Source organism: Chaetodon auriga, chromosome 8, assembly GCF_051107435.1.
Source record: "Chaetodon auriga isolate fChaAug3 chromosome 8, fChaAug3.hap1, whole genome shotgun sequence".
Lineage (NCBI taxonomy): Eukaryota > Metazoa > Chordata > Actinopteri > Chaetodontiformes > Chaetodontidae > Chaetodon > Chaetodon auriga.
Genome location: NC_135081.1, coordinates 26,655,431 through 26,674,199, shown reverse-complemented (window position 1 = coordinate 26,674,199; position 18,769 = coordinate 26,655,431). Strand labels below are relative to the sequence as shown.

Below are 18,769 nucleotides of genomic sequence, written 5' to 3'. Positions count from 1 at the left end.
AAACTGAGTCAGTAAATGCTGGACCAAGAGCTGAGTGTGTGTGTTTCTCTCTATGATTCATTACCACAGCGCAGAATTTTTTTCTGACTGGTAAACATCTCATTTCACACGGGAAGAAAAGGTCAAACCAGGTGTAATTAAGCACCTGATGTACAAATAATGCAACCCTATCTTTACCACGGGACCAATTCTCAAATGGTTTACAAACGTTCTCCTGATTGCATGAAGTCTTCGTGCCTGCAGCGTGTCGTCAGAGTGACCCTACAGTTTTCCTTACAGCCGTCATGTGTCTGATGAATGAACTTCAGATCCTCCAGGACTGACGTCATTTAATGCCCGGCCAGCGTTTTCCTTTCAGAGCAAAGCAGAAGGAGCAGAGCTGCTGGATGAGCAGCGAACTGTTGGACTGGGACGAAGGGATGAACCAGCAGGCCGACATGAATTAACCCCATCAGATACTGGGTGCTGCTCGAGGTTACCAGCAAGCTTAGAGAGTCCACATGTGAACAGGTCTTATATTACTCTTTGGATGGAGAAAAAAAATGCTAAAAACTGGCCCGAGGGGACAGACGTCAGTAATGTGTCTGTGCAATGTTTGAAGACATTATCGAGCAGTTCATCTTTCTTCCTAAAATAAGAGACGTGTGAAAACAGGATATCATCTTTATTATGATGGAAGAGTTTAGGCACAAAGAAAAACAGAGTTTGTTACCAGTGATGCATCTTTAGTGTGATTAAGGAGTTGTGTAAAGACAGGGTGACTGATTTAACGTGAAAATTTAGACTTTCTTAGAAGCAGAGTCATCTGCGCATTTCTTTTCATAGTCTATGAAGAATTCATTGCAGGCGACAGTCAGTGCAGCAACCAGAAGGACAAACTCCTGGAAGTCCACCTCGCCGTCCTGGTTTTCATCCAGATCCGTCATAATCTTGTCGACCACCATGGGGTCTTTGCTGGCCTAAAACAGAAGCATCACAGTGAAAATGGAACTACAGAAACCTTTGTTTCACAGGATCGAACCATGACGGCAACCGTTAGCCCTTCGAAGCCTGGGATGCTAAGCTAATCATTATAGTCTTTCCCAAAATGCTACAGAAGATAAAATCCGAACCCAACAATGGGCCGCATGCAGGCACCACTCGTCCAACAGACTGGCTCTTAAATGGCACGTATGAGAGATTTAGGAGAATTTGCACAAAATTAACATTCTCTCCACCATATCATCATCATCATCAGAGGTTTTTTTTTTTTAGATGTTCTGTTTCATTTCAGCATTTTTCAGAACAGCAGCATTTGTCCAGTGTATTTCAGCAGATGTTCTCTCATTCTGACAGCTGCCTCGGGGTATTTATGGAGGTCATGGTCCAGTATCCTCCTCTGCTGCAGCCAGCAGTGATCACCTCTCATATCAGTCAAGGACTGCTTGGCTTCAGAACGATGCTTTTAGCCTACATAACTTGCAAAAACATTCCTTCTCTATTTCTGTCACAGCACTGCTCTGATGACACCTCGTTGGCAGCTGTATTAGGATTTTCTAATGGTTCTGGTCCTTCCAACATAACAACTGCTGAAGTTCTGCAGTTTGAAGTTCTTTTTAGTCTTGGTTAACTTTCTGAAATGAAACCTGCCCACACACCGTGCAGAGCAGGCGGCCTTGAAGGCAGTTTTAGTGATGCTGATGATGCTAATGATGAAAGCTCATGGAAAAAGCCCCCTTATGAAGAGGTGGCACTCATCAGGCTGAAACCAGCAATGAACAAGTTCATTTATGAGAGTTTGGTGATTCTGACTTTGAACATTTAACCTCACAGAACAAAAGTATGTTTGGAAATAGACCAGACTATTCATCACCAAGCTGGCGAACAGCTGTGACCGGCGAGCTAACTGTTAACGCTTTAGCAAGACAGGAACATGTTAGCACCAGTCAGCCGCATCTGCTCCCTGCGCTACACTGCATTTCATTCAATAAAGAGTTCTTGAAGAGGGACGAAAGCTGTCTCTTGGTTGCCAGTAGTTGCCATTACTGTGAGATTAAACTACTGCTATCTAATTTGTGTTGAACTGCACGTATTGTTAGGTGAGGCAAAACTTTTGGTTACATTTGGATTCTTAACATAACATCCATCTGTAGAAAATGTCTAAGATACTCACTGCCAGGAGGTCAGCGAGTTCTCCCTGTAACAGGTTCTTCAGCTCTGCTTTACTCAGCTTGTACTTGTCGCCTTCTTTTCCAGAATAGGAGTGGAACACTGCGATGAGGCCCTCCATGGCCGCTTGCAGGTTGGATGACATTTTTTCAGTCTGAAGGTTAATGCCTGGAAGAACAAATCAAGAGAGTCACTATGAAAAACAGTTTTATTACTGACGAGTTGAAGTTGAAAGGAAATGTTCAGCAATTTCCTCTGAGCAGGAACAAGAGGAGGAAAGCATTTAAAAAGACAGTTGAAAGGTAACTTTGGTATTTTTCAACCTGGACCATATTTTTTCATGTTTTTGTGTCTAAGTGACTAATGAGTGAACAGTCTTTTAAACTGGTCCAGTATTGAATGAGCTGTAGCGAGAGGGAGAGCGGATATCAAAGAAGCAGAAGGAAAAACAGCGTTCAGAGCCGCAACGGTTTCCAACTCGCTGATTAGGGCTCATTTCAACCAAACCAGAGCGGGTGATGGTTGGAACAGCGGGAAGACGAACCAACGAGGTTTGAGTAAGTTTTATTTTGTTTCTGCCGAGTTTGAAGGAAATGTGTTTAACGATGATAAAATTACTCATCCTGTAAATGGAGTCTGGCGGCTTTGGCGAGGCTGATACAGCAGCAGTTTCCTTTTATTTAAGAAACGACCTCTGGAGGGATCCTTCACATAACGTGAGACTCTTAGAGTAACAATCTGAGGCTCTAAGTGGCAAAAACAAGCAATTTTAGTGGAAGCACCTTTGATGGTACACAATTGTCTGCAGGAATAACATTGCAGTCATTTTCAGGGCTGCAGCTTCTCGTTCCAGATTGGACCCGTTCCAAAAATTGTTGTCCCCATTAGTCACTGAGATTCACGACTCTACAGCTAAGATCAGATCTGTGAATGAGTGTGACTCAGATCTGTATGCAGAGGACCAGCTGCCTCCATCAACTCGAGTGCAGGAAGAAAAAATGAGGTTTTTTTCAGCAGGAGGCTGCAGAAAAAAAAAAAAAAAAAAAATCACTGCAGTTCTCTGGTTAACAAAGATGTGACTGTGCGGTGGTGTTGAAGGGTTGCGGGTGAGATGGTTCAGTGAAGATTTTATGTGCTGGCACGCTGGCACACACACTAGATGCAGAGTTTTCCTTAAAGTAAAAAGAAAAATATGAAGGAAAACAACAAGACGTTCTGCAGGCTCAGACTTGAGCAACCATCACCTCTGAATGCTTCCATCCCTGATGCTCCACTCCAGCCTGCACCACAGATTCTACAGAGTTCCTCTTGTTTTAAAACGTCACTCCTGCAGAATGAAAGCATACTGAAGCAGGAATCAAAGTTGATCATTTGATTTCTTTGCTGAGTTTACTCATGTCCTCCAAACGGCTGTACCTGTAACTGACTGGAGACCTTTCAGTTTTAAAGGATCAGGTGGGAATTTGGGGAAATACACTTATTTGCTTTCTTGCAGGGAGTTAGAGGAGAACCTTGATACCACTCACTTTTATGTTAACTAGTGCACGCAGGTTCTTATCGTAGCTTAGAGTAATGACGGGAAACAGGGGAAAACAGCGAGCGTATATAAAACCTGACCAGCACTGGGTTTTACAGACTGATACAGTCATACAGTACATTGATGGAGCCAATAGTAATTATTCGATAACACAAAAACCCTTTATATTGGCATTTCTGTACTGACATTTCTCATTGGCAGCAAGAAAACCAAAGAATACTAGGGAGCTAGAAGCTTTGGCGCATGAAGAATGGAATCATCAATCAAAAATCATTTGTGTTTGTATTATTAGACTGTTTACCAAATGTTCATTACATTTGTTTTCACATCACTAGAATGTATTGTAGCTGAGGGGCTCGAATAATTTTCACAGTGAATATCCACAATAAGCCAACATATTGGTCTGACTGATTTATGTATCCAGCTGTGGTCCAGAGATAACAAAGTCATACATACACTGCACTTAGTAACACCCCCTTTGGCGAGTACCACAGCTTGTAAACAGTTTTTGGTGCCAGCTCAGGGTCTCAGTTCTTGTTTGGGGGATTTTCACCCATTCTTCCCACAAAAGGCTTCTAGTTGTGTGAGGTTCTTGGGCTGTCGGGCATGCACTGCCCTTTTGAGCTCTATCCACATGTTTGTTGATGCTTATTTCATGGGACTGTGAGGGAAGCTGCAAAACCTTCAGCTTCAGCCTCTTAAGGGAGTCATTGTTTGCACCCAGGATTTGTGGAAATTTCATTGAATTGAACCCCTCCACTGCAAGATTGTTTTGAGTCTTAGATGCAACAGTCATAATTAAACATCATAACAGTCCAACAGTATGAGCAGCCTGTTGAAGACATACGCAAAGTGAAAGCTGTTCTTGAACCAGTATGGTTTTGGTCTCTTCTGAAAAGGTAGCACTCTGAACGTTTATTAGTAAAATTACTAATATATTTATTTACATAAATATCTATTTATATTCATGAAATCGAAATTTTGGCCATCTGTAATCATATTTAAGGTGTCTATATCTTTATTTTGGCCATATATCTTTAAATAGAGGCAATTTTCAATGAGCATCTTTTCAAACTGTGTGTAATATCTCGGTCAGCACTGAGTATCTTTACTGGTGGCATAAATAAGAATTTCATTGCTATTCAAAGTGTCAGTCATCTGCATAATCGATTACGATTGGCTTAATCTGCACATGAAGAGAAGGAGGCCCTTCTGTTCAACTCAGACTGTTATTGGTTATGCTTGCTCAGCTTCCAATGGTGGATCGTGATTGGTCCATTTGAAATCTCAGAATCAACAGAGCAACTGCAGACAAAATGGCGCCCTTCACTTTATATCTGATTTGAAAGAAGAAAACATCTTTCTGTGGATTATTTTCATGTTTTAGACTAAATACTTTTGCAGCAGTGGATTTTCTGGATGTTTCCAGGCCGTTTGTGTCCAGTGTTATTGATCTGCAGATCACGGAGAGAGAATCGGTGAGTTGCCTTTAAAAACAGTTGTGTCAGCTGTTGGTGTTTATTGTGTCTGTTGTTGTGATTATACATTAAAATGGTTTCCGTCAATCGATTTTTCTGAATATTAGCCTTCAAAGGTGTGAAATGAGTGTAAACATATAAAAACAAACAGTACGCTCTGGGATGGCCTGTTAAGAGCCACAAGGTGTTCCAGCTTTAAGGTTAATCACACGATCAGCCAGCGCAGGTGTGCCATGATGAGCCGTTTAAATCTGTACGCAAACTGTGAAGATCAAAGCCAAATGTCAGGCTGCTGCAGGTAGCAGGGTATTTCGGAAAAGGGATATTTCAGCCCCTCCCTTTTCAAAAATAACATCGAGCACACAACATCGTTTTCAAAAATGTTGTCGTTTACATGAACCGGGATAAATACGCCGTCCAGCACCATCATAACAACCTATCGGCACGAGCGTAAAGGTAGGTCTCACATGACGTTATTCTCAGTCGCATGTTGTGACGTTTCGGAAACTGAAACGCCGTTTAACCCTGTTTACCCTGCCAACACAATACCGGCGTTTTCAGAAATCTCCACTTTGGCCGGAGTTTTTAAAAATGATCGTTTATCGTGAAAATAAAATAAAATAAAATAAAATAAAACCCTTTTGCGTGTAAACGAGAGGCCAAACCGCATGAAAACGTGTTTTCCCTAAGTGTGAACGTAGTCTCAATGAATGCAGAATCACACAGCTTCCAGGAGCGTTCAGTGTTTGCACTGAAGGACATTTAGAAACCGTCTGTCCCACAGTAAACATGTTTGTTGTCTGTGTTAATGAGACAACACGCAGAGACAAACATTGTTTTCCAGGACATCAATCATCAGGCTGCTGTTGTGACAGGGGGAGCTAAATAAGCCCTTAGTTAATGTCTAAAATGACATCAAAAGCTGGAATGAAAACATTTTCCTCTTTATTGAGACATGAGTGAAATAAAAAAAAAAAACTGCTTTTAATTTTTTTATGTAATTAATATTTGATTTATTTGTTTAATTGTTTTTTAAATGTGTTTTTTGTTGTTTTGGCTGGGTTTTGCCAGTTTTAACATGCGGGAAGAACCCAGTGGATAACATTCTCAAGTTGCTCACCTAAAGTTGAAGTAAAAGCAGCAATTATTCCGCGGGTCAGGGTCAGGGTCAGGGGTCGGTGGCTCTGTACGACCCGATGTGTTCACACCCACCACTCATATATTTCTGTTGTCGAAGCCAAAAAGAGGATATGCAATAGTTCTCTTTTAGAGAACAGCCTGTTGTATTTTGTCTACCATAGAACCAGATGGAAGCGCAATCGGACAACGTCCAGGAGCCTCAATACAATCCGCGGGTCTCCCTGTACATTTACATGAACAGCGTCAACATGGATCAGTGGGCCGGGTGAAAGGGACACGGTCCGCCACAAAACCACAAGGCACGGAATGTACAAGGTGAAGGGGAGGGCGCAAAGAAATGCAGCAATATAAGGATGTGAGAAAACTCGAAGTACGAATGCTGCTGTCCTTTGTCCTAACATGATGACACAAATTGCGATTCTTGACTGAGACACGACACGCCAGCCCGTATTTCCTGCCGATCTAACGGTGGAAGTCACTCTGCTGAGCCTGGTTAGAGCTGCTGAAACTGCTGCTCTGGTGCCACAACTACAGGCTGCAATCTTCGCACGTGCTCTGGAAAACACTGCGGTCTCATTGCCAACAGGTGGCGGTGTCTGTGGCTCAGGTGTAGGTGGTGTCTGTGGCTCAGGTGTCAGTGGTGTCTGCGGCTCAGGTGTTGCGTTGTTTTCCAACGCTGCGTCATCCATTGAGCTCGAGACACCAGGGGACACAGGTGGAGACGGATGGGAAGGGGGAGGCAGAGGACTAAGACCCCTGTCACTTTGAACTCTGTGAATCACAGATGTGCTGTCCTCCCCCTGTTCGTTAGCCAGAGGTCCCATGGTTAGAGAGCGAGTGCCGTTATTCTGATGCAGCAAGCGGAGCTGACTGTAGTCTGTCCGGACTGGTGACGGCACATCTGGAGATGGTTCGTGGCTTTCTGCCGGGTGAGCACTCGGTGAACGAGTGTGATCAGGTCCCGGTTCAAATTTGAGCAGGTGAGTCGCACCTTTGGAGACCAAACGGGCCCGAGTCCAAGCAAGAGTAAACATTGACATTGCTTTTGTTGTTGGAGTTCAATAAAGTGACAATAATGCAAATATCGTTTGTCAATAAAGTGAAAATAATGCAAATATCGTTTGTCAATAAAGTGAAAATAATGCAAATATCGTTTGTCAATAAAGTGAAAATAATGCAAATATCGTTTGTCAAATTCTTCCTCGAGTCCAAAATACTGTGAATGCGTGAAGTCCTTCGATCAGTCCTTAAATACGTCACAGCTGCAGGCTGCGCGCGCCTGCCTTTGATGCCTTTGATGTTCCCGTCGCACACGTCACAGGCCTGCTGCGTCATGGAGTGACGTCACAGCGTCCAAAGCATTTTTTGTTTTTGTCATAGACGTTCCCAGGGGTTTTGTTTGTTTTATTGATTTTATTGTTTGTTGTTTTTATTGGCTGACATTAGCGATGGTGAGGACAGGAAGCCGGCCATCATCCTAGACTGCAGCTGCAACGTGCAGCTGCAGAGGGATGACTGCCCGCTGGCCCCTGCATCTACCACAACATCACTGATGTTTGCTCCTTCAATGCCTTTGTGATTTGGAGAGAGATCCACCCCACCTGGACGCCTCGAACAAGAGGAGGCTGTTCCTGGAGCAGCTGGGAAAAGCACTTGTAACCCATTCATCGAGAGAAGGGAGCATCCCCCCCCCCCCCCCCAGAAACCTCTGCAGCAGCTGTGAAAGCTGTTCAGATCGCTACATCTCGCGATCAACCTGAGGATCCAGCGGCCCTCGCCACTGCCCCAGCCGGGGCAAGTAAGAGGAAGAGGAGTCAGTTCTGCCCGCCAAAGGACTGTAAAACACATACCGTGTGCTGCAGGTGGAAGAAATATACCTGCAAAGGCTGTGCACTGCCCTACATGTGCTTACCCGTTGACTGAGTTATGTTGTTTTGTTCATATTTTTGTTTTGTATATTTTATTACATTGTTCAACGGCAAAAAACAAAACAAAACAAATTACTTATTGGATAAATAAAAATCCATTCAAATTTACTTTTTGCACATTTCTGCTACTTCCTTATAGAAATACTGTACAAATATTGCTTGGCATCTACAAAGTAAAAAAATAATACAATAAGAACCATGCAGTCCTTCTGCCATGCGAAGAGGTAAAACTCAGGTATTCACACAATTTGAGATGAATGACAAGTTGCTTCTTCAGGCAAAATAGATTTGGTGTTTAAAATTCAATGAAGCTGCAGTATTTTGGGGGGGTTTAGTGAAGGCGGGTCCTTCTGACCCACCTTCTGTAGTATTATACTGCTCCTCCGCATGCTGTGTATAGATTCGGTTCAGGACACATTAGAGACACCATTTCAATAAAGTGCAGTCCAGTGCAACATTTTTCATTTTTGTGAACGCAGAATAAGTGGCAGCAAAGCTGTGCTGCTGTTTCATGGCGATGCTTCACCTAACGATGAATGCTTATGTAAAAGCCTAAGTGTGTGTGGCGCTAATCAATTCATCTAAAATATTTTTAAAATGACATGCAAAGAAACATGTCATGGGGGGCTGAGCCATTTCATCCCCCACCTTCATCAGCCAGGGGAAGACAAAGGCCAGACCCCCCCCCCGCAGGGCGCAAAATACGTCCAGATCGCGGCTTGCATTACGGTACATAAACGGCGCCCTCATGGAGGATTAGCTGCACGGGTTGGTCATGTTTCACAGTTTATTATTCGTGTCTATAGGAGAGACGTGCTCGTCAATAATGCAGGACGGTTCTATACCTGCCCGAGACTCTCAGTGTCTGAGAACAAGCTGCTGCATCACTTCTCTGAATCATGCGGCGCTGCATCCCCTTAATTACTCTCGATAATTGCCGTTAATCATTTATTCCCGTCGCGATCAGGGAGCTAATTAAAAGGCTTGAATGTCAAATGCAAAGCTGGTGTTAATTAACCGAGGCAGAGACTAAAGCACGGATATTTTGGAAATGTTAAAAGCAGACTGCAGACGCCACATGAACAAAGTGAACCCTCACCGCGCTCACCTCCTTCAGCTTAGACAGAAACAGCAGGGACTCACCTGGACTGTGACGCTAGCAGGTGCTGGTGGAAGTGGCTTCAGGTCTCATCTCATCAGTTATATGGGCTCCTCTCACCTGTGTGCAAATGCATCCAAATCAGACAGACGCCTCCCCCAGCGGGACAGCAGGAACACAGGTGAGCCACCTGGCCATATAAGGCAACCTCAGGCGGCGCAGTGCACCTGCGCCGCACAGCAGACCTTTCATTTTTATTTTTATCTGATATTTTCTCACCTGGTCATAGCAGGAAAAAGCACAGCTGTAACTGACAACACGGATTATGACCGTTTAGGTGTATCAGTAAGACATGCAGTGAAGCAGCATGTTCAACAGAACCAACCGAAGGAGCATTATGTGATGACTAATATTTCACAAAAAGATTAACCAAACAAATTAGAAACCAATTTAGGTCCTAATTCAATTACTTCTCAGTCAGTGACAATATCACAGATATAAAGATGCTTGAGAAAAGAAAGCGAATTAAACTAATGTGTCTAAATCTGAATCATGAGTCATTTCACCATTAATCTGCAAACGATCAGATCTCAACAGTCTGGATGAGTGGGATTATTTTAAATCTGACAAATTACTGACCACATGTGTCTCCTTAGCATTCCATCTCTAATGTAAGAACTCATAATTAGTTGAGCTGTATGTGTAGTTTTTGATATTTGTTTACAGTGAACTCAGTGAATAAATCAACGTGGCGTGTGCCTCAGCCTGCAGCCTGCAGCCTGCTGACACTGCAACGTTTGCACTGTTTTTATGTGACACATTATGATTGAAGTTCAAAGGCACTTATGAAAAAAATCCAAAATGACAAATAATCCAAGAAAAGCTTCCACCATGCCTCCTTTTTCCTGCCATGGCTTTTCTCTCTGTGCTGCCTGTGTTCACTTTATTTGGCCTCACTTATGCTTATTAGGCGTGACTAATGCTTTCCCGTCACATCATTTGCAATTAAGGGAATGATTGTGCTTGAGTGCAACTTGAGTAGCAATACAAATTAAGTGCAGGCCAGTCGACTGAAATCGTCTTTGCACTGAATGCAAACCATCAGGGTTGATTTACATCGTATCTCCAGCTGACCGGTATAAAGGCTTCATGGATATTTGCATGATTCTCGTTAAAAGTTAACTTGGGGCCTGGTTTCTCCCAGACAAAGTGCATTTGATACAGCACTGCCAGAAAGAGTCACAGCAGTTATGAGATCATTTTAAAGGCTCAGGTTCTCTTCAGCTTTGCATTTGGGACACACCAACAAAAACATGCTGTATGTGCACAGGACGATATTTTATATACAAAATCTGAAAATCTCATTGATCCAGTGACGTCATTTTCCTGCTGTCACAGCAAACTGAGTTAAAAAATGACTTTGGGAGCATTACTGTGGAGCAAAGTCATGTTTCCGATTTCAACATTTGGCTATATGATTAAAGAAACCAGACATTTTCTCAGTCCATGTGTAGATTTTCTGTTCTTGGCTTGAAATAAAGTGATAATTATAGATGAAACACTTTCTTTCACTTGATTAACTGAGACTGACAGGATGTGTGAGCCCGAAAAACAGCCTCTCATCTCTTTTATTTGGGAAACCTAAGCGACCGTCTCTGATCACTGACTAGAGTTGGTCCAAAACCAACTGCAGAGCTCTACAAGTAGATGGATGAGTGACAGGCATCCAAAATAATCACTCTTTTACAGTCATGACCAACAGTTTCTATCCGATTATACCATAATACATGAATACTGCATTATAAGAATTATGGCTGTCTGACATTTTCAAATAATACAAATGAGCCACATACATGTACTGCACTTTAAATAAGATAACTAGAGCAGGAAATACAGAAAGCATCGACGTATAAAGAGTCAGAATCTGTTTTGCATGTTGTAGTATAATTTTTTCCAACAGATATGTGAAGAATTGAGCCAGACACTGTAATCAATGGTAGTTTTAGCAGCAAGATTGTAAGCGGGCATGTGTAAGGTTGAAATGATGATGCTGTGCTGTGACTGACACTGTGCAGCAAAGATCAAGAGATCATATGAGCAAATATCTGCATCATGAATCTTCGGTACTTTCCATGATTCTGCAGGTATCCCTGCAGCCAGTGTTAGCTGGCCTTAACCGGTTTTGGCCGGTATTGTCTGTAACCTTGCATAACCCTGTGTGTCCTTATATAACCTTACTGTATTCAGTCTATATTACGTATCTGTCATTAATCATGAAAGGATAATAATGTTATCAATCACACTATGATTTGTTATGCTGATTTCTGGTGATTATTGTGATTATACTTACTTTTTAAAAAATAGAGCCTGTGACAATCAGAAGCTAATGGTGTAATTTCAAGGGAATAAGAAGAAAATAAATGTACCTACAAGCCCAGGCTAGTGGCCAAAAGATAACGTAATGGTATAAAAAATAGAAGAATCAGAAAAAAGAGAAGATGCCCCAAGGGCGGGGGTGGCCTTGAGCAGAACTGTATAAAAGGCAAGCACTGACTCTTGTAAGTTGGAGAACTTCATTGGAGTTACACCTTGTGTGTCTCTGAGTGTTTTCCCCTTTATTGTCGACAATAAAGTTGCTTCTCGGACTTCGACTCCTGCAGCCTCTTTTTGAGCATTTTTCTCGGACAACTGAATTTGATTTGCAACAATGTATGCGTGTGCACACAACACCTTTAAGACTTCAGAGAACTCTGTCATTTCATGGGTACCTTATTTCCAGATAAGGCTTTTGTTGCATAAAACATTTCACATTTGCATCGGTGCAGACTTGTGCAGACCTGTTTATTCGTCATTCATGCAAATACTGATTCACTATTGATTTCTACAAGTTCAAGGGTGTCATCTGCTGGCCGTTTGCAACCCCTGCAAACATGTCGAGTCAGGGTTTCCACACAGAGGAGACGGTTTCTGTGACTGTTCTGAAGTTGCTACAATACTGTATGCGAAAGTGAAAGGAAAGAAGTCATTTTTCCCCAAAATGCTTTCAAGAAACATCAACCATCAAAACACAAGTGTGAGCTCCAGCCAACTCAGATTCATCAATAAATAACAGAAAGAGCTGCTGCTTCAAAACAATGATAAAGGCTTTACGTTTTCCTTCTGTAGATGGAAGGTTTCAGTCATTAAAAGAAACCTTGTTTAAAAAAACAAACAACAATTTCCAGAACGAACTGGAAGGAAACCTGCGTTGCTTCCTTCAAATCATAAACCTGTAGGATGGCTGCAAGTTTACATTCACATTATTGACATCTGGCAGATTATCACACTTTGTTTTTGTACTTCTGCTGACACTGTTTTTATTGTTAGGCTTGTAAAGTGCGTGACGATACCTGAAGTTCAAACATTAACGCTTATTTACACAACATGCCCCATGTCTCGCACTCTAAGGAAAATTAGCATTAAATTATGACTTTATATACTGTCTGATACATACATTTAAAGTTTCCTCCCAGCTTTTACAGTTTCTTTTTTCAATATTAATGATCAACATGTCAAGTTTCATGTGTCAGTCATAGTGACAAACCCCTTCAGAATTATTACCCCTTTGTGCTTTTAAGCCCCTTTCAGCTCATAGTTTTGGTTTAACTGCAACTTTTTTGGTTCACTCTCATCAACACTGTTTCCTACAACAGCTCTGATAAACCAGGTGTGCACTACCTACTTGCTCAGCACCAAATGGCAAACAGGCAGTTAGTTAGATGGTCAAGGAAGTGGAACATGTAGCAGGAAAAGAGAGAGATATTCCTCTCAGCAGTTACAGGTGACCAAACCAGAGCTGAAAGGAGCCCTGCATTGACCGGATAGACAGAAAAGAACTCCAAATGAATGCTAATGTTGCTCCAAGTGGCTGGATGTGCAAACAGGTGAACTAACATGTCATGCAGAACTCCTTTATAAAAGGAGAGTCAACATTAGACTCACAGAATAGCAATCAGGTGGACAGACGTGTGTGTCTGTGTCATTAATTGAAAACCTTTACAGGTTGAGTCATTTAATAAAATTATTATGCAGTCTAATCCTATATAAAAATAACTTGTGAGCCTTTTGAAAACAGAGACTTTGCAGAACACAACCAGATCAAGTTAAGACAGATGTTTGGCTGCAATCAAATTAGTCGTTACCTGACCATGCATGCGCTAGTTTAATACAGGAACAGCATGAAACCCTAGAAGGCCTATAGAGAGGCACTTCAAAATGATGAGCTAATTAGCACACACTGAAAGAGCGGATAGAAATACAAAGTGTTGGCGCACTACATTTCCTGATTTATTTTTCTGTACTATCACTTGCTTAACTTGTGCCACAGAACCGAATATCTCGAAGCATTGCCTGTACTCAAGAGCTGGCATGCAGTGCTGGCAGCGCTGAATCCAATTATCCACAAAGATTTCATGTGATTTTTATGCACCCAGCATTCGGGCTAATCTCCCTAAAACACATTATATTCTTTGAAGTGTTGGTATTATGTGACTTGTGTGGCCTTTGACTTGGCCACTGGAACATCAGAGTGGGAACATGCGTGATCTCATACCTCTGAGGGCCAAGAATGTAACAGAACACTACCTTTTCACAATGTGGCTCCTGTCAACACATCTTTCTAGCACCTCGCTTGTTATCCAGAGTGCGACATGGGAGATCTTATTTGAGCCGTCGAGTTTGTGGCCTTTCAGCACCTGTCAGCAGGGCACCCGGTCTGAGACGCTCAGAGGGAGAGCGGAGCAGAGGGCATCGGCTCGGCCCTCAGGGATAACATGACAGAGTGCCATGGGCAGAGAGGGATCGTGTTATTGTCCATCATCATAATGAGACGTTGGCTTTTGCTCCCAGCTTGATTTAACCTGCACACAAAAGGTCACCTGAGTTCAAGCCTATACTGAGACAATACTGAAGGAATCACACAATCTTTGTTTTTAACCTGTTGCCACCATAGGGATTTGTCTCTGATTTGACAGCTCATCGTTATGTCTTTTAATAATCTTGTTTTTGTGTTCTTCGTCTTTGTCTGCTGTTGGTGCTGCTATTTCAGGCCTCCTATCCTCCATTGGGAACTCAATCACAGAAACGCCGCCCACAGATGAGGTTCTGCTCTTAACACTGTGCGCCCCCTCCCGAGTCATTGTTGGCTTGCCCAGAACACTCTTCAGCTGCACCCAGAAAAAAGCCTGCTGGTTGTCCTGCTGGGGCCACTCAAGGTACGTCTTGGTACTCAGCATCTTCTTAAGCTTGCAGTACTTACTTGGTAAGGAGCTGGGATCAATGGGCTCCTTCACTACTAGTATGACATCACTGAAAGTCTTGCCTATGGCTCTCTGCTGAGCGAAGTACAGCTCGTAGTTGCACCACTTGCTGTTAACAAAGTGTCGGGAGAGGACAAATATTACCTGAGGATGGAGACAAAGAAAGGAAAAGGAAACATGCATTACAACTGACCGTAATATTTTCTTCCACTTAAGATATGATGAGTTTTGGGCTGTGCTAGTTAGGGTGATACTGTCTAAAAGTATGTCTTAGATGTTAGGGAAATGGTGTGGTACTGGCACTGATGAAAGCTGTTGTTCTGCATTGTAATTCTTTTTGGAAATGCCAGAAACTCTCAAAACACTCTAAATCCCACTGCACTCAACTGCACTGAATCAATGAAATCACCAATTTGCCAAGCTGAGCAGTCAATCGTAAAGCTCTCTTTCACAATGTCTCTAAGACACTGATTTAACATGCTGAATCACATCAATAACCACCATAAAGGCTGACCACTGCAGACACTACTGCAACAGCACAATGGCACCAAAGGCCAGTCTTCATCTTGGTCTATCAGGATTCTGACGTGCCCCTTGAAAAGCACCTATCATGGCAGCAGGAATTCACAGAGAGAGAGTGCCAAAGGGAAGACAATAAGGACTTATTAACCCAAACAAAGACCGGTCTTTAAACATTAGTAACTTAAACTAGATAAACTAGATCGTAGGTTTCAATAAAATATGGTTTGGCAAGTCTTTGCATACTGTTACTATTGTGGATACCTGAAATCTGTATTCTGACACATACAAGTCAATGCAAAACTACCTACTACTACCTTGCGACTGTTTTCAATGTTGTCAATGATGTTATCGATGATCCATCTTCCTGGCATGAAGTCCCTCTCATGAATACACAGACGATAGGGATTCCTGTTGTTCTCCAAACAGGGCAAAAGCTGGTCCCTCACCCAGTCTGCATCAGAATGGCTGTAGGATATGAAGGCATGATAAGTAAAAGTCTCAGACTCCCCTGCCCCGTTCTCCTTGTGAGCTCTGTATTTGGCCCTGATGATGTGATATGTGGCTTTAGTGTACCACGGGAGGTCAAAAATATAGCAAATCAGCATCAGTATGAAGATCACCGCTGCAGTGGTCGCGACGCTGATGATGATAACTAGTCTCATATCACATGCCACTTGACCTGGGAGGTATCTGGATATGACTGTGTTGAGCAAAGCCTCTGGGTGGTAGCACCTGTAGTTCCAAGGCCAATCTGTGAGGTTAACCTTTCCTTTTGACATTGTGTCCTGGACGAAAGCATGGAGCTCACAAGTGCAATGGTAAGGATTGTTCCCTGCCCTCAGATGAGACAGTTGCGGCATGTCCTGGAAGGATGCCTGGCTAATGAGACCAAACGAATTCCCATCCAAAGCTAGTGACTGCAGTGATGGACTTTTCCAGTTAGATGGGATGAACTTGATTTTATTCCCACTCAGTAAGAGCACTTTAAGGTTGGTGGCTTTCTCAAAGTACCTAATGTCCAGCTGGTCCAGGTTGCAGTAGGAGAGGTCCAAGTAGTGCACTGTGGTGGGCAGACAATGGAGGGCTTCACTTACAAATTGATTGTGGTGAGCAATAACCTGAGTGATATTTTTTTGCCAAACGCAATCCCAACTGTTTTCAGCAGATCCCAGTTTGTTGTCACTAAATTCCAACACCTGCAACTGCTGGAACTCCCTTGTCAGCAATGACAAGTCTTTTAAACTGGTCAGGTCATTGTTGTTCAGTTTGAAGGTGTGAAGATTTGGCATGGAGCCCTTGTAATCACACCGCTGGTTGAAGATAAACTCATTCTTTAATCGATTATTGGAAACATCCAGAAACTCCACACCTTCCATCTCAATCCAGGCATCACAAGGTACAGAGTTGAAGTACACATGCTGAATAGACAATTCCTTTATTTTGTTGAACCAGGTGAAGCGCCAGTCAAATCGCAGCACATCAGGATTGCTGATATACCTACAAGAAGCAGAGATTTGTAATGTTTGTATGTGCAAATGAAAAGCAAATACTCAGTCCCCCAAGAACAACACTGAGCTTTTTGTGATTATTGAAAAGCATTAAATATATTGCTTTTATGTACCAAAGGGTTGTATGAAAAGTCTAGTTCGAGGATAAAAAGTCCCTTGCACTATAGGCACAAGGATGTTTTGCTTTGACTACCAATAGTTCTGATAGTTAAACTGACTGTAACTGCTTTGTGAGACATCATGGGGGAGTATCGACCTATTATAGGTCTATAAATATATGGCATGACAAGCAATTTCACTCCAAATGATTTACATTTCACACTGGGACATGATGCTGCAAGATGAGACTATATACTCACCAAAGATCTAACTTATCCAGTGCCAGGTCTGTGATGCTGGAACCTGCTCCGCCATCAACAAATGTCGGTGAACGGGCGAAGTCGATGTACTGAAGTCTCAACCTTTGGATAGGGGCATCTTGTAAGTTCATTAAAGCCATCCTCAGGAGGTTCTCATTGAATTTCCCTCTGTGAAAGATGAGCTGATTTGCCTTAACGTATTTTAAACCCTGGAAAATGTCCTCCTCTCCCAAGTAGTACATGAATTCAAATAGGTTGCGGAACTGGATGACGCTGAAAGTCTTGTTGGCAAGGTCACGTAGCATGTGATGAAGAGTGTTAGGTCGTTTATCTATGGCCATATCAAATCCCATCTGCCTTGTCTGGATGACCTCTAAACTTCCAGGCTCATAGTAACTTAGATTGGAGGAACATTTAATGGCAAAGCCCTGTAACCTGATGTTCTTCAGGGGCTGAAAATCAGCTTTCTTTAGACCCATCACCAGAGACCCACCCATAGACAGAACACTGAGTTTAACAAATTTGGAGAAGCTATCAGCCAAAGTGGCATGTTTGTAAAGGTTATTGGACATGTAGAGCTCTTTTAAATTCAAGAGAGGAGTCAGCGCTGTGGCAGGAATTTCTTGCAGGGAGTTATTGAAGATGTCAAGATGCTCAAGGAGCGTGTTGTTTTTAAAAGCATCATTGTCAATGTGTGAAATATTATTGTACTGCAGCTTAAGGATGTGAAGCCGAGGGAGGCGGAGGAAGTCGTCAGCGTGGACAGCTTGAAGTTTATTGTAGGAAAGATCAATGTCTTCCAGCGTGGATGGAAATTGTCTCCATGGGACACTTTCAAGCTGTCTTCCCAGACAGTCGGCAGAACGGCCAGAGTTGTAGATGTAGCAGACTCCTTTGTCAGTGTTGGTGGTGAGGGGTGAAGATGGAGTTGGGGATGCGAAAATTTCAAGAAGGAGAGCACTAAAATGAAGCAATTTCCAAATCATTATGACAGACCTGTAAGGAAACAAGAGGAGGACAGCTTAGATGTTGGCATTGTGTTGTTTATTCCAGTGAAATAGTGTCCGTACATCGATTCAAGTTGTTTCTGGATGCTGTTTCTGTGTCTTTTTAATCTTTCATTCCTTCTCTTTTTGACATTTAATTCAACTCATCTGTAAGCAAAGTGCCAAAAAATGTTTGTTACTTTTTACTTTTCAGTACACATTGTTTAGCATCTTAATCTGGGCTGTCACTGCATCAAAGAATGTTACGGTTTGCAGAATGGAGGAAAATGCATACCTATTGAAATTGCATCATGCTGAGCAAAACAAATTGTGGCTACAACAGTAAACCAGCCCTCTGAAATCAACTGGCATGTAATTCCTGGAAGCCCCCAGAGCCACATAGCATTGAGAGACAATGGAGAAATCAAGATGCTGGAGCCATGATGTGACAGAAGAAAGAAACAAATCTTAATCTCTGCTTCGACAAGATCTTTGATCAATTTTCTGTCATGTCCCGCTAAATCCTGAATGTGCCCTCACAGAATAAATTGACATATAGTTTCTTCTGCAGGCTAAGTGAACCTTACAAGAAACACAGCAGAGAACAGGCTACACACATCACTCTACATTCATTAAGTGCTCTCAGGCAGAAAATCTGCAGTGAAAAAGACATCAGGCTCATCCATATGAAATAGACGTTTTCATTGGTCCCCAACTATACAACAGCTCATCGAGCATTATACCCTTCACAGGACTTACCCTCTTAA

The 18,769-nt window shown here is 42.5% G+C and overlaps 2 protein-coding genes across 2 annotated transcripts; both read right to left on the bottom strand.

The window, feature by feature from the left end:
- Positions 1–676: 676 nt before the first annotated feature.
- Positions 677–9,441, bottom strand: s100a1 (S100 calcium binding protein A1). The gene is made up of 3 exons (XM_076737364.1): positions 9,375–9,441; positions 2,153–2,316; positions 677–959 (listed from the first exon to the last, which is right to left on the bottom strand). Exons 2-3 carry the CDS (start codon positions 2,291–2,293, stop codon positions 780–782), a joined length of 321 nt encoding a protein of 106 aa, XP_076593479.1. The 5' UTR covers positions 2,294–2,316; positions 9,375–9,441; the 3' UTR covers positions 677–779.
- Positions 9,442–14,300: 4,859 nt separating this feature from the next.
- On the bottom strand, positions 14,301–18,002 carry tlr18 (toll-like receptor 18). The gene is made up of 3 exons (XM_076737451.1): positions 17,017–18,002; positions 15,464–16,646; positions 14,301–14,771 (listed from the first exon to the last, which is right to left on the bottom strand). The coding sequence occupies exons 1-3, from the start codon at positions 18,000–18,002 to the stop codon at positions 14,301–14,303; spliced, it is 2,640 nt and encodes an 879-aa protein (XP_076593566.1).
- Positions 18,003–18,769: the final 767 nt, after the last annotated feature.